The 12,383-nt window shown below is 44.6% G+C and overlaps 4 protein-coding genes across 7 annotated transcripts; 2 read left to right on the top strand and 2 right to left on the bottom strand.

The window, feature by feature from the left end:
- The first annotated feature begins 1,443 nt into the window (after positions 1-1,443).
- LOC124186794 (arrestin domain-containing protein 2) lies at positions 1,444-5,204 on the top strand. Of its 3 annotated transcripts, none has more exons than XM_046578799.1 (7): positions 1,444-1,462; positions 1,921-2,133; positions 2,862-2,986; positions 3,068-3,285; positions 3,377-3,550; positions 4,471-4,692; positions 4,772-5,204. In XM_046578799.1, exons 2-7 carry the CDS (start codon positions 2,021-2,023, stop codon positions 4,961-4,963), a joined length of 1,044 nt encoding a protein of 347 aa, XP_046434755.1. In that variant the 5' UTR covers positions 1,444-1,462; positions 1,921-2,020; the 3' UTR covers positions 4,964-5,204. The 3 variants fall into 3 exon arrangements, with proteins under 3 accessions (XP_046434755.1, XP_046434754.1, XP_046434756.1); XM_046578798.1 differs by lacking the exon at positions 1,444-1,462 and adding an exon at positions 1,473-1,781; XM_046578800.1 differs by lacking the exon at positions 1,444-1,462 and having other exon boundaries at positions 1,473-2,133; positions 3,404-3,550.
- A 227-nt stretch (positions 5,205-5,431) lies between these two features.
- On the bottom strand, positions 5,432-7,216 carry LOC124186798 (UPF0235 protein C15orf40 homolog). 2 transcript variants are annotated; one of them, XM_046578806.1, is made up of 4 exons: positions 6,947-7,216; positions 6,419-6,532; positions 6,206-6,333; positions 5,432-6,019 (listed from the first exon to the last, which is right to left on the bottom strand). In XM_046578806.1, exons 1-4 carry the CDS (start codon positions 7,074-7,076, stop codon positions 5,924-5,926), a joined length of 468 nt encoding a protein of 155 aa, XP_046434762.1. In that variant the 5' UTR covers positions 7,077-7,216; the 3' UTR covers positions 5,432-5,923. The 2 variants fall into 2 exon arrangements, with proteins under 2 accessions (XP_046434762.1, XP_046434763.1); XM_046578807.1 differs by having other exon boundaries at positions 6,419-6,512; positions 6,933-7,213.
- On the top strand, positions 6,730-8,713 carry LOC124186796 (coiled-coil domain-containing protein 124). Its single transcript, XM_046578803.1, has 4 exons — positions 6,730-6,910; positions 7,364-7,551; positions 7,642-7,916; positions 8,310-8,713. The coding sequence occupies exons 2-4, from the start codon at positions 7,393-7,395 to the stop codon at positions 8,503-8,505; spliced, it is 630 nt and encodes a 209-aa protein (XP_046434759.1). The 5' UTR covers positions 6,730-6,910; positions 7,364-7,392; the 3' UTR covers positions 8,506-8,713.
- A 186-nt stretch (positions 8,714-8,899) lies between these two features.
- LOC124186791 lies at positions 8,900-12,229 on the bottom strand. The gene is made up of 3 exons (XM_046578792.1): positions 10,284-12,229; positions 9,798-10,179; positions 8,900-9,248 (listed from the first exon to the last, which is right to left on the bottom strand). The coding sequence occupies exons 1-3, from the start codon at positions 11,927-11,929 to the stop codon at positions 9,123-9,125; spliced, it is 2,154 nt and encodes a 717-aa protein (XP_046434748.1). The 5' UTR covers positions 11,930-12,229; the 3' UTR covers positions 8,900-9,122.
- Between the last annotated feature and the right edge of the window lie 154 nt (positions 12,230-12,383).

Raw genomic sequence — 12,383 nt, 5'->3', positions numbered from 1 at the left:
TCCGTACCTCCTTTTACTCAGGCTCATTCCGAGCGGACTGAATCCCACAATTCGGGAATACGTGTCTCAGAAGAAGCCCGATACAGAATTAAACTACCGATGGTACTGGCGTGCTTTTATTTATTCGCAAACACACGTTGACTTGTGTTGAAAAATACTGTCGCAAATATTTTCAACTTCTTATGGAACGGTCTATAATACGACGTTTTACACGTAAATTTTTATTGCTCCAGATTTTGGTCGGACAAAAAAAAAGACTGCAGCTAATAATTGTTTCTATGAGCAACATTTTTACTCGTCATAAATCGCGTAAGGATCTTCTAATATTCTGTTTGTGGAGAAAATTGTTTTTTTAATTTTTTGTTCGAGGTTTGATTCGAATAAACGGATCGAAATCGAAAGCATCTGTTACTGGAATATTTAATCCTGAAACGCGGCAACGCTGACGCCCTCCATACATATTTACACGATGTTAGTGCATAAATAATTTCATCTACGGTTTGAAATCGTACCAGACGACTTCACTAGCTCAGATTTAGTTTTTCGAATCGCCGTGCGATAGAGTTTTGAATTTTTCGAAATTGTGCGCAATTCTTTCAGTATTCAAATATGTCATCATTCGATTACCGTTATCTGATAAGTAACATTTCTTGCTATAAAGTTTGCATTATTTTGGTTGAAATATTTTAAATTCAACAATATCGCAATGCAGATTTTGTTTGTCTCAATATCGTTTTTTTTTTTTTTTGTTTTTATTCACTTCATATCTTAAACCAACAATTTTCGTATAACAATTCCTTTCCCTTGTGCAGTATCATTCGTTAATGACGGTTTTTTGTCTTTCGACCTGCAGTTCGAAGTTATGAAGGATAAATAAAGAATAAAAAAAAAAAGAAAGAAAACTATTACTCTGTGATTTTACGAGTACAAATATTTCGTCAGCGGAAAGGCAACTTTCTATTTTCATCGGAGAAAGTCTCTACTTCGGTCCCCGCATATCTTCGACTGTGGGTAAAAGCGATTCGGAAAAGGCGTTTAGGTGGAAAGACGAACGTTGGCGCCATCGGTGTCGCCTTGTGGAACTACTTGACTGACGTAGTTGCGTGGGTTCGAAAATTTAAAGATATACGAAAAATACATCGTCAAATTGAAAAACGAGGCTTGTACGCCGCTTAAAAAGAAATTCGCGATAATTTATCGTCAAGATTCAACGGACTCGGAATGAGCAAAAAAAATTCTATTCACAGATAGGAGGAATCCGCAAGTTTGTTTGGGTAAAAAAAACTTTCGGAATCGCGTAACAGACGCCTACGTAACATCGTCAAGTAAGTATTCGGGCCCAGGATTGGTCAGCGCGTTCAGGTAACCGTTCGGATTTGACTAGGATTGGTGAACGGTTACGGGAATGCAAGGCGGTGGGAGACGATGGTAAGGAGCGAAAGTGAACCGGGCACCAATAATGGTAAGGAAGAAGCAAGGTCGCGGGTGTGTTGCGGCTGGTTCCGACCACCAGATAATCGCTGAGACGAGATCGCGGGTTTCGGGAGTGAAAAATCGCAGTGAAAATCGGTGACTTCAACGCAGCGATAATCGAACAACCGCGCGATCATGTGTCGGATGTGTTCCAAGGTGATCGGTAAAATCGAAGGCTTCAAGGGTTCCTGAGGATCGCGGTGTAGACGAGTCTTTGACTAAAGGAAAAAGATATCCATCCGCGGAGACTTGAAGATAAAAAAAAAAGAAAAGAAAACAGACATCGCGAGTCGCGGTTCTAACGATCGGTGAAATTTTTAACATCACTTTACAAGATCTCCCGTCTTACTTTCGAATGATAAATAAGAACTCGTCTGAGTGTGTGCGTGTGTGTGTGTGCGTTTGTTACATGCGAATGTATATTCTATGCACGTAATCGCGTTGCAGCGCTGCTGACGTACGAATGAGGAGTACGACACACCTGTTGCTGGACACGGTTGAGGACCACTAAACTGCAGGCTTTTAAGAGGAGAAAAAAGCGGGAATTATGACGCGGAAATTGAGCAAATTTCTTATACTCTTCGACAATACCAATCTCCTGTATTTTCCCGGGCACTTTCTGTCGGGCAGAGTGCTAATCGAGCTCGATGACGAGGCCTAGTGAGTTCACTGTTTATCTATTCATCCATCGAAAGTGAGAGCTGGTTGCATTTACTATTCTTAACATACCTATAATAATGTAATCTACCCTCGCTGTAGAACCGTATTTATTTTTATTCCATCACGTTTGGTTTTTCTGTTACAGCTAGTGTACCGGTAAAATTGAATGTTTGTCGTTCTGACTTGCATTTTTTTATTCGTCGATAAATACTAGTCAGTTACAACAAATAAAAAAACACCTAGGATAAAAAGAGGTAAATCAGAACGATAAACATTCAAATTTTCCGGTACACTAGCTGTAACACAAAAACTGGACCTGATCGAATAAAAATAAATACGGTTTTACGACAATGGTAGATTATTGTATTACAGGTATTTTAAAATTAGCAAGCATCTTCCTTGTCGCAAAATTTTTCCGACCAGTGTACCGTGACACTATATACAGCATAATTTTTGTTAATAATAACTGTAGTTTTGCGAAAAACTAAAAAAAATCACATTACAATAAAACCATTCGTATACAAAATATTCTAACATCAATTCCATTATACTAAACCTTGTTCCAACACACGTGTTAGTTAAAAGTTTTCACGTTACACGCAAAAAGTGAATATTTTCCGACCACAGTTGTTCGTCACAATCGACGACAAAGCTAATCTGTTTGTTCGTAACGACACGTAAGGTGAAAAGAATCCTTCCCAACATCAATCGTTTCTCTATTTCCGCAGCGTTTCCGGGCTGCATTTCCACGTCGTTGGCGAGGGGGTTGTAAGGGTTCGAAGTCAGCGCGCCGAGCGGGTCTACGACAAGGAGAACTACATCGATTTCCGGATGAGACTTTTGGGGGAGCCAGGCAAGCGCCACTCGCGACTTTACGTTCCTTGAATTTCCCGTTTTAATCCAACGGTGCTTTAACACCGAGTTCGAATTCCAGGCGAAGGGCCGTCCCTCCTGTCCCCGGGGATCCACAGCTTCCCCTTCAAGCTCGGACTTCCTCTCGGACTGCCCTCGACCTTCCTCGGGAAGCACGGATGGGTCCAGTACTACTGCAAGGCGGCCCTGCGCGAGCCTGGAGGCCTGACGCACAAGAACCAGCAGGTCTTCATCGTGATGAACCCGATCGATCTCAACCTGGAGCCTCCGATACTGGCGGTAATGATACAGACCGATATAGAAACCCCGATCTATCTAACGAGTCCGACAACCACTCATTTTGCGTTTCGATCTCCTCCCCGCCACGAAGCTTGATCAAAGATCTTCTCCAATGCAGCAGCCTGCAAGGCTCGAGGTCGAGCAGCGAGTCGGCGTCTCCTGCGTCTCGGGGGGCCCCGTTTTCTGCAGGGTCAGTCTTGACCGCGGTGGATACGTCCCTGGAGAGACCATCGGAATTTCCGCCACGGTCAGCAACCGCAGCAAGGTGAGCGCTTGTCGGCGCTGGGAAGGGATAACGAGGATTAAGGGGTGACGCCGCTGTGAAAATTTCAAAATTTGACAATTTTTATTTTTCTTTGTTGGAAGAAAAGGTAACGAGGTGGTAATATTCAAGGAAGCTGTCGGGCATACGTTTAAGCGTAATGCAAAAAATTTATTATTAACAAATAATAAAAAAATCGTGACACTGGAATCATTCTCTCCAGACATGCGGCATGTAGGGTAAATTCGGCGCGTTTGAATCTGCGAAAGTATAAAAATAGAATCACCTAATCTACATATTGATAGCTACAGAACTACGTAACGAATTTTCGATAAGTCAATTTAAACATTGTTTATTAACAAATAAATACTCTTCCTTTGATCGAACGTTGAACATTTTCATTCAAATATACGCAAGTTACACAAAAATAAGTATTTTCAAAATCTCCTACGTACGTTTGTAAATAATGATATGTAGATTATTTGATTCTTTAATTTTTTTTTTCGTGAGAATGACTCCTGTATCGTCATGTCTGAATATTTGACGACAATAATTGTTTGCATTATGCTTGAATATATGCCTAATAACTCATAAATATTATTACCTTATTGCCTTTCTCACATGCAAAAAAAAAAATTCAAAAAATAGTTTTCTTTTAGTATTTACAGCAGTGTTACCCCTTAAGAGGCTATCCTACCGTAACCAACATGCAAACGGGCTAATTTTTGGAAATTTACACATCAGCCGTCGCGAAGAAAAGTAACGTGTGAAAATATAAATATTTTTGTACCTAAAAACATGTGAAAAAATGATTAGTATTGCATTTGCAGTTTTTCCTAAATAAATCTTGTTACACGCTGGTCACAGTAGGATTACTCCGTAACGGTGTTCGCCGAATCGTATCTTCTTATTATTCTTCTCAGGTGACCATGAAGTCCACCAAGGCTTCGCTTACCGAGACGATCCAGTACTTGTGTCGAGGAAAGGTCCTGGCGAGCGAGACTCGGGAGCTCGCCAGCGTTTCGAGGGGGAAAATTCGACCCGGGGATGGCGAGGAGTGGCTAAACGAGCAGATGTACGTCCCTCCGTTGCCGCCGACGAATCTGCGAGGGTGTCACCTGATAAACATACTCTACCACGTATACGTGAGAAGTTATTTAACTTTCTTTCACGGGGTTCGTTCTCCCGGCGAGTCTGACGTTTCGCTGTCGTATTCTTCCGCAGTTCGTCATCACTCCCAAGAGCCTCGACAAGGAGATCAAGCTCCAGATACCGATCGTCCTGGCCACTTATCCGCTCAGACCGGAAGGAGCGCCGGCCGGAACCGCGCCCTCGAAAAGGGGGGCCCACTACCCTTCTACTTTGCCGATATTCAGGCCCTGGCTGGACGACAAGGCCTTTGATGTCCAGGAGTAGATTATCCTCGATGAGGAGGACGCGTCTCGCATCTCAATTACTGTTTTTCATGATTTTATTTTTACAGTAACATTTGTTTAATAATTTCAAATTCTTACACGCAGAAGAGTAAGTTGTAAAGTAATGCGGAAAAGTTTTTTTCTTCCTTTTTTATGGCACATCTCTCTGGTATGGTCGCCTGAAGTTACCCGTATTAAAATCTGGTAGACGCGATGTCTCAACTTTCACGCATGTGACAAAAGAAAAAAGAGACCAAAGAGATTATCGAAACGTATACTTGTCGTTATGGTCTGAAGCACCGTCAAAATTATTTCAATCATCATATCCAGTTTAATCCATTGTTTCAACTATTTAAGTTAAAAAAAAAGATATTCAAAATTTGGTTTTTTTATTTATAGGATTTGCAAAATTTTGCTTCATACGATAGCGACAAGTATACTTTTTGTTGATCTCTTTGGTTTTTTTTCCCGCATTGCTTTATATCTTCCTATTTTATATGTAAAAATTTGAAATCATTATTATATATAAATTTTAATACGAAAAAGAAATTATTGAAAAAAAGTCACCGTGATGTGAGATTACCCCCCTGAATATTTGAGTTGGATATGTTTTTCACGCCGTTTAAAGCGCCATATTAATTTTATAACACTATCTTAATTCTTTGAGCCACGCGCGCTGGAATCAAATAACGAAACTTTGAGAGTTGCATATTTTAGACGTGGATCCCGCGCGTATTTAACGATGGTTAATTAAAAATGATTGTATTTAATATATGTAATTTAATGCAGTTTATATATACTGATATAAATATATTTGCGTACGTGTGCATGATTATGCTTTTTATGTGTGTGTATGAGTGTGCTTGTTGTTTCAACTCGACATTTAACAGAGTTCGTTGATAATCCTAAAATTTATATGTTAAAACAAATTTTTACCCAAAATACATACAATTAACCGAAGTCAACCACTCGTCTGCATTTCCTCTCGAAGTTTTTCGAGAACCTTTTCCACGGTCTGATTAGACACGATGACGGTCTTCTGACGACTCTTCGAACCCTGCGGGATGAGTTGATAAGATATTAAGCAATGAATTTCTCGTCCGTTGAGTATACAAATCGATATTACTAATCATGGTGTCATTTGATTTCTAAGCGATCTTTCCTTTCAACGTTACCCGAAAAAAAACTTTCATTCATTGTTCTTAGACAAATATTTCAATTGCATGAATCTTATCATACGCACCCTGTCCAAAGACACGTCCGATTTCCTTACGCCCAGTACCGACGTCAGGTATTTCACCAGCTCTGTGTTTGCTTCGCCATCGACCGGAGGTGCTGATATAGCGACTCCGACACTCTCTTCGGAAATGTCTGGGGAGAGAAAACAGGTAGAAAAATGAAATTTGAGTAAAGCAGAGTGAAGGAAAACACCAGAAACGGCACATCGTCCGATTACCTGTTACATTGTTGTGCTTGGCTCCCGGCTTGGCTTGAATTTTGATCAACACGTTGCCGCTTTTGTCCAAAGTAACTGGACAAGTAAGGCGAGGCTGAAACACGCGCAGAAAAACTAAAATCAAACGAACAGTCATGTTGGCATACAGAAAATTGCATCTGATACATTGTAGCTTAGATTTTATCGATTGTTTCCATGCCTCATCCTTTTCCGTCAGTCCTTTTTCGGACGACGTATTACCGTCGACAAAATATACATGGTGACTCTGGTCTTCTCTAGTGAATTTTCGCCCAGCGGCTGCCCAGCCTGTGTCGAGCATTGTTATCGAACGACTGAAGCGAGCAGCTGAGCAAGATCAGGGCCACGCGCTCTGCTCCGAAATGTTGTATTGGTTCGACAGATGATCGCGTAAAGAGAGAAAACCGAGAGAAGACGGGAGGAGGATCTTTCAAGGAAAGGATAAAATTTCCAACGGTTTCCAAAAATACTCGGGTGAGTAGTAGCGAATACTTACCTCGATATTTTCACCTGTTTTCACCTTCTCCCTAGCCTTCTTGGACGATCCTTTCTTCGACATTTCTCGCAACGAGATGCTGCTCGTTTTTTTCACTGCGCCTAATTTTAAGTCACACAATTTTATCACCACTCGTCCCAACATCGGCGGCTCCTCTCATCATTTTTTATTTATTTTTTTTTTTTATGGCATCTCCGTACCCCGGACTGATTTTATTCCGTTCTGTCAGACTCCCTGGCCTAGATGCTAAATTATCAACTGAGCTGCTAGAAACGCAGCGACGAGCAGAGGGGTGAAGGGAGTACGCTCAGGAATGCCAACATAGAGGCTGACAAATTCCCCGCAAGCCTCGCGATTTGAAATAGAATTTTTTTAAAACGTTCAATTTTCTTTACACCTTGTATTTAAATCATACAAAAATTTTATCGTAGGTCTGTTTATTCCTGAAGCGGTATAAAAGATGCCGAAAAAGTTCGTTGGGGAGAACAGCAAGGCTGTGGCAGCCAGGGCGCGAAAAGCGGCAGTAAAGGAAGCCGAGGCCTCGAAGAAGGTCCAGGAGGCCGAAGACAAGGCGTGGCAGGACGACGATAAGCAGTTACAGAAGAAGAAGCAGAAACAGGTTTGAAAATAGACTAGAATAAAGGGAATAATTTAACAAGAGAAACGACAAAACAATCACGGAAAGTGAACCGAATTGTACGTTCTGTAGGAAGAAATGGAAAAGAAGCGGCTGCAGCAGTTGGAGAAAAAAGCCGAGGCGAAGGCGCTCCTCGAAAAGGAAATGTCCAGCATTAAGGTGGGCGGAAAACAGCCAGCGGCGAAGTTGACGCGGGCGGAAATTCAGGCGGAAACTGAGAGGCGGAACCAGGTCGCCCAGAAGAAGAAGACCGAAGAGGAGGAGAGACCGATAGAGGAAAACATCAATCGAATCGTTCTCGAGGGCGAAACGGCCCACGGAATAGACGAGGCGCTATCAGTTCTCAGGTGAGAACGAGGAGTTAATCACTCGTGGAACCCGGTGCACACTTTTCCGGATATCTTGTTGAATCTCTTGAAATCTTTTACAGCCTTCGAAATCTTTTGAGAACCTTGGAAATCTCTTGAAATCGTTCGAAATTTGTTGATATGTTTTGAAAACCCTGAAATTTTCTTTTGAAAAAATCCTTTAAAATCCCATGAAGTCTCTTGTGATTTTTCGAAATCTTTCGAAATCACTCAAAATTCTTTGTATTCGTTTGAAATCCCTGAAATCTTTTTAAACCCTTGTGATCTAGAAATCAGGTGTACATCAAATCGACGAGTGATTAACCCCTCTGGTGAGAAATACCCGAAAGATTTTTAACCGCGTACTTGATCATGTTCGCGACTGAATTACAGCACGAAGGAATCTGAGGTCGATCGGCACCCTGAAAAACGGCTGAAGGCTGCTTACACCGCGTTCGAGGAGCGAATGATGCCGCTGATCAAAGAGCAGAATCCGACACTGCGGCTCAGCCAGCTGAAGCAGATATTAAGGAAGGAGTGGATGAAGTCGCCGGACAACCCGCTCAACCAGAGAATTCAAAATCGCTGAGTCGATATCGTGGTTGAAACGATTTGTCGAGGGAAGGGTGCGGGCGAAAGTATTTTAGCTGGTAACGCGGATTGGCGAGACCGTTTCGTGTTTGACCTCCTATAACGCGATCTATGTACCTGCACGTCGATACGCAGAATTGTCACTGGTAAATGAAAAAAGTGCAAAACAAACACAAACGGAGAGACGTTCTTGTTGTGTAAATCGATTAATAAATTATGCTTTTTTGAAAAAAATAATAATAATATCGAATTATACAGCGGAAAAATGCACTTGAATTACATACTATACACGTATACAACATATCGTAGAAATGATCTTTGGTACATGACTCGTTACATAGCGCAGTAGCAGATATAGCCTCTGATAAAGTGATTTTTATCAACAATATACTATATAACAACGAAAACGACAATAACAATAACGTTGAACGGCGTTTTTCGACCTTCTACAACGATCGTCGAGTCACCTTTTCTTTACAATTAAATTTACTCAGGTATATATTCGCCTAGCTTTGGTTAACCAGAGGCTCGATGCAGACTTTAAGGTTTCACTATCGTACACTCGGTTCTCGTATCGAAAAAAAAAACAAAAAATCAACTCCCGAATACTTGTCTCTACCACTTCTTGTTCTTCCACAAATCTATGAAACAATGAATCATGTGATTCAGCTGTTCCGGACAGTCCGTCATTGGGTTGTGACCGGCCGATGGAAGGGCTTCCAAAAACGCTTTCACCATCGTCTGAAAGCAAAACGTTTGTTCGAATCATTCACCAGCATCAGGGAAACTATGAAGAAGATTATTGCGACATTGCATTCTCTTCGGGGTCTTAATTCACAAACGTTATACTTTTAAGAAATTCTGCAGCACAAAGAACCTTGTCTCAAATCATCTGAACATGAAACTTGAAGTCACACTGTATTACAAGTTACAGTAGGTGTTAAATCTATTTTTTTTTTTTTGAAAATGTCAGTATTATGCCCGTACTGTGGAATGTTGTGCACACATTCTAACGGGCATTTGGTACTTGGCTTATGCTAAACACCAAGAAAAACTTCTGAAGCTACCAAACGAACACATAGAAAAAATTTTTATAATTTTTGACACCTCCGATGAAGAGTCCTTTTTTTGGCAAATTTTGATTAACTATATTTTATAACGCACACACGTTCATACGTTAAAATATTTTTGTCGTTGTTATGCTTGGCTAATACCATACATTTCTACATGAACCATTTGTGTACATCAGGGGCCCAGTTTGGTACAAGGTTCTTTCGTATTTCAACTCACCCTTTCCATCTGACACTCCTGAACAAGTGACACCTCGTTGTCCCTGAGTCCATGAACGAGTAAAGTCGGTGTGCAGATCCGCCTGTAGAGCGTGTACTCCCCTTCGGGCCAGACCATGCCATCGAGGACGTATTTCATGTGGGAAGGTCGCTGCTCCGGGGGCTCGGAACCGCAGTAGGGGTGTTGGCGTCCCCTGGGAGAGTACATGACCTCTCGGCGAAGACCGCAGACCAGAAGAGGAGCCACCATCGCTCTTAAGCAGCAGTGAGCAGCCCCCTCAGCACTCGGTCTCGCCAGGGGCGTTGGACCACCGCCGGATATCAGGACCAGCTGATGAATATTGCTTTCGAACTTGCAGGCCAACGCGGCGGCGAGACTGCACCTGAAAATTGAAACGATGCGGGAGTTGATAAGCTTTCGTCGAATCGCGGAATAACCCTTATTGTTAAATGGAAATGTGAGAAGAGAACCACTCAAACCACTTACCCGTAGTTGTGCGCGACTATGACGCACTTATGTCCAGGCCTGAAAGCGTAATGATGAAGAAGAACGACGAGGTCCTTCAGGAGCTTTTCGAAGTGGTAATCGCTGGCGCGATCAGGAGCGGAACTGAGTCCGTGGCCGAGCATGTCGGGGGCGATGCAGGGGTAGCCGAGACTGGAGAAGTACTCGAGTTGGAGTTCGAAGACGTCGGCGCTTGAGCCGAAGCCGTGGAGGAAGACGATCGTGGGTTTCCTGTTTTTGCGGAAGAGCACGATGTCGCGCGGGCTCTCCGGGATCACGGAGCACGAGTCGTCCAGCTCAGACCCGTTCGATTCCTTGTCCTCCTGAAGCCTCCCGAACGAATCCGAGCGTTCCCTGGCCTGGGCGACCAGCGAGGACCTGATCGAGTCGGCCCTTCTTCGAAGCTGAACTTCCTCGTTAATCGGTTTCTTGCTGAACTCCAAGCGCAGCTTTGCGAAGCTGGGATCAGTTTGAACCTCGTCGAGAGGTTCGGAGGTATCGGTATCACTGCCACCCGTCTCGGGCGGTGATTCAACCTCCCCTTGGGGCTCCGTTACTTTCTCGGTCGGCTCGTCGTCGCCTGCGCTCTTTGCCTTCGGAGCTTGAAAGTCCTCCCAACTTTTGCGAAGGTGCGTTCGACCGAGTTTCGCGTCTATGATCTCCATCAGCGATTCCTCCAGACTGGGCTCCTGGTCGGGCTGAAACTCGACCGTCTCGACGCTGTTTATTCCGGAGTCTATGCAGTCCAGCTGCTCCATGGTGCAGCGGGCCAAGCTCTTGCCCACTGGTCTGTTAAGGTAGAACTCAAGTCCGTCGGGATCGCTCGAGGAGCCCAAGAACGCGGGATTCTCGTAACCACTAGGCGTCATCTCCTCCTTTCGAACGCTCCCGTTTCGTTCCAATGACTTCTCCTCGTCGGCGTGAAAAGCGAAGTTTAAATTACCGAACGGCTCACCGTTATTGTCGGACTTACGTTCATCGGGGCCGACGGACACGCTTTCATCGTCGCCTCCCTCCCGTCGTCCAAGTTTCTCAACGTCCGCGGCGAACTTTACCGAGTCGGTGAGTATTTCTTGAAGAAGATCGTTTATGTACCTCTCCAGATCCTGGATGATCTTTGTCTTGACGATCTTCTCCTCAGCGACGGTCGCCCTTTTGGTCGGTTGACTGGTAACGGGGATCAGCACGTCAAGGTTGATCGCCACGCTCCTTTCGATCTCCCCGATGTCCTGCCCGGTCTTCTCAGCCTCGCAAAGGCTCGTCCGAATCCTATTTATCTCCTTCGAAATGATCTCCTCCTCGGTCGAGCTTAGCCTGGCCGACTGCCGGAAGGAGCACCTGCAGTTCCCGGAAGGATGAGGCCGCTTCGACCACCTTGAGAAGAAGTTGTCATTGACGGATTCAGGTCGGCCGTTGTTACCCTCGTAGAACCACCGGCCCCTAAGCGCGGGCCTCAAGACCCGCAGAGTTCGGCGCTGTCCGACGATGAAGAAGTCGCAGTGCGGCAGTTCAACCTTGGCCGGATCAACGCGACCGTGATTCCTGAGGTAGGCCAGGCACCTTCGGTACCAGGAGGGTCCGTCGGACCCAGGAGAAGACGTCGGGGGCTCGCAGCCGGCTTCCTGCATGACGGAACGACTGCTGCAGTGTGTCTCTAAGTGTGCCTACGACTTCCTGCCTACCGGTGCTGACCGAGGCATGCTCCCAAGGAGCGCGACGCGATCGCGAAACGACTTGGGCGGGGGCTCGGAGCGAATTCGTGATCGTTTAGGTCCCGGTCGGCACCACGCGGCGTGGAATAAGATTGTCAGCGGACTTTCGTGTAGCCAGCTGGGTACACACCGAGTATAGTAGGTATAATATAAGTTTGCCAGCGCGCAGCTGGAGGTGACGCAAACTGCTGGGCGGCGTCACGGCGTCGTCGTTCGAGCCGAGCCGAGTCGAGTCGACTTTCTTGTCAGTTGCAAGACACTCGGAGCGTGTTTCTCAAATCCTCACGTTCACGTCACTCGCTGGAGGAGGAGTACTTGCCGCGGTTGTCCCGCGGTGGCGATCCTCGGCCGACTGCGCCTGTCGCCCTCT

This window comes from Neodiprion fabricii, chromosome 7 (genome assembly GCF_021155785.1).
Source record: "Neodiprion fabricii isolate iyNeoFabr1 chromosome 7, iyNeoFabr1.1, whole genome shotgun sequence".
NCBI classification, from domain to species: Eukaryota; Metazoa; Arthropoda; class Insecta; order Hymenoptera; family Diprionidae; genus Neodiprion; species Neodiprion fabricii.
Note: the sequence above shows the minus strand (reverse complement) of the source record. Positions and strands in the feature narration are given on the sequence as shown.

Coding starts and splice junctions, on each gene's coding strand:
- LOC124186794 (XM_046578799.1), top strand. CDS start 2,021: ATGACGCGGAAATTGAGCAAATTTCTTATACTCTTCGACAATACCAAT. Junction 3,286..3,376: donor TGGAGCCTCCGATACTGGCG/GTAATGATACAG, acceptor CCCGCCACGAAG/CTTGATCAAAGATCTTCTCC. Junction 4,693..4,771: donor ACATACTCTACCACGTATAC/GTGAGAAGTTAT, acceptor ATTCTTCCGCAG/TTCGTCATCACTCCCAAGAG.
- LOC124186798 (XM_046578806.1), bottom strand. CDS start 7,076: ATGTTGGGACGAGTGGTGATAAAATTGTGTGACTTAAAATTAGGCGCA. Junction 6,533..6,946: donor TAGGGAGAAGGTGAAAACAG/GTGAAAATATCG, acceptor GTTTGATTTTAG/TTTTTCTGCGCGTGTTTCAG. Junction 6,020..6,205: donor CGGACGTGTCTTTGGACAGG/GTGCGTATGATA, acceptor CTCATCCCGCAG/GGTTCGAAGAGTCGTCAGAA.
- LOC124186796 (XM_046578803.1), top strand. CDS start 7,393: ATGCCGAAAAAGTTCGTTGGGGAGAACAGCAAGGCTGTGGCAGCCAGG. Junction 7,552..7,641: donor AGAAGAAGAAGCAGAAACAG/GTTTGAAAATAG, acceptor TACGTTCTGTAG/GAAGAAATGGAAAAGAAGCG. Junction 7,917..8,309: donor GAGGCGCTATCAGTTCTCAG/GTGAGAACGAGG, acceptor ACTGAATTACAG/CACGAAGGAATCTGAGGTCG.
- LOC124186791 (XM_046578792.1), bottom strand. CDS start 11,929: ATGCAGGAAGCCGGCTGCGAGCCCCCGACGTCTTCTCCTGGGTCCGAC. Junction 10,180..10,283: donor ATAGTCGCGCACAACTACGG/GTAAGTGGTTTG, acceptor TTCAATTTTCAG/GTGCAGTCTCGCCGCCGCGT. Junction 9,249..9,797: donor AGGAGTGTCAGATGGAAAGG/GTGAGTTGAAAT, acceptor TTTTGCTTTCAG/ACGATGGTGAAAGCGTTTTT.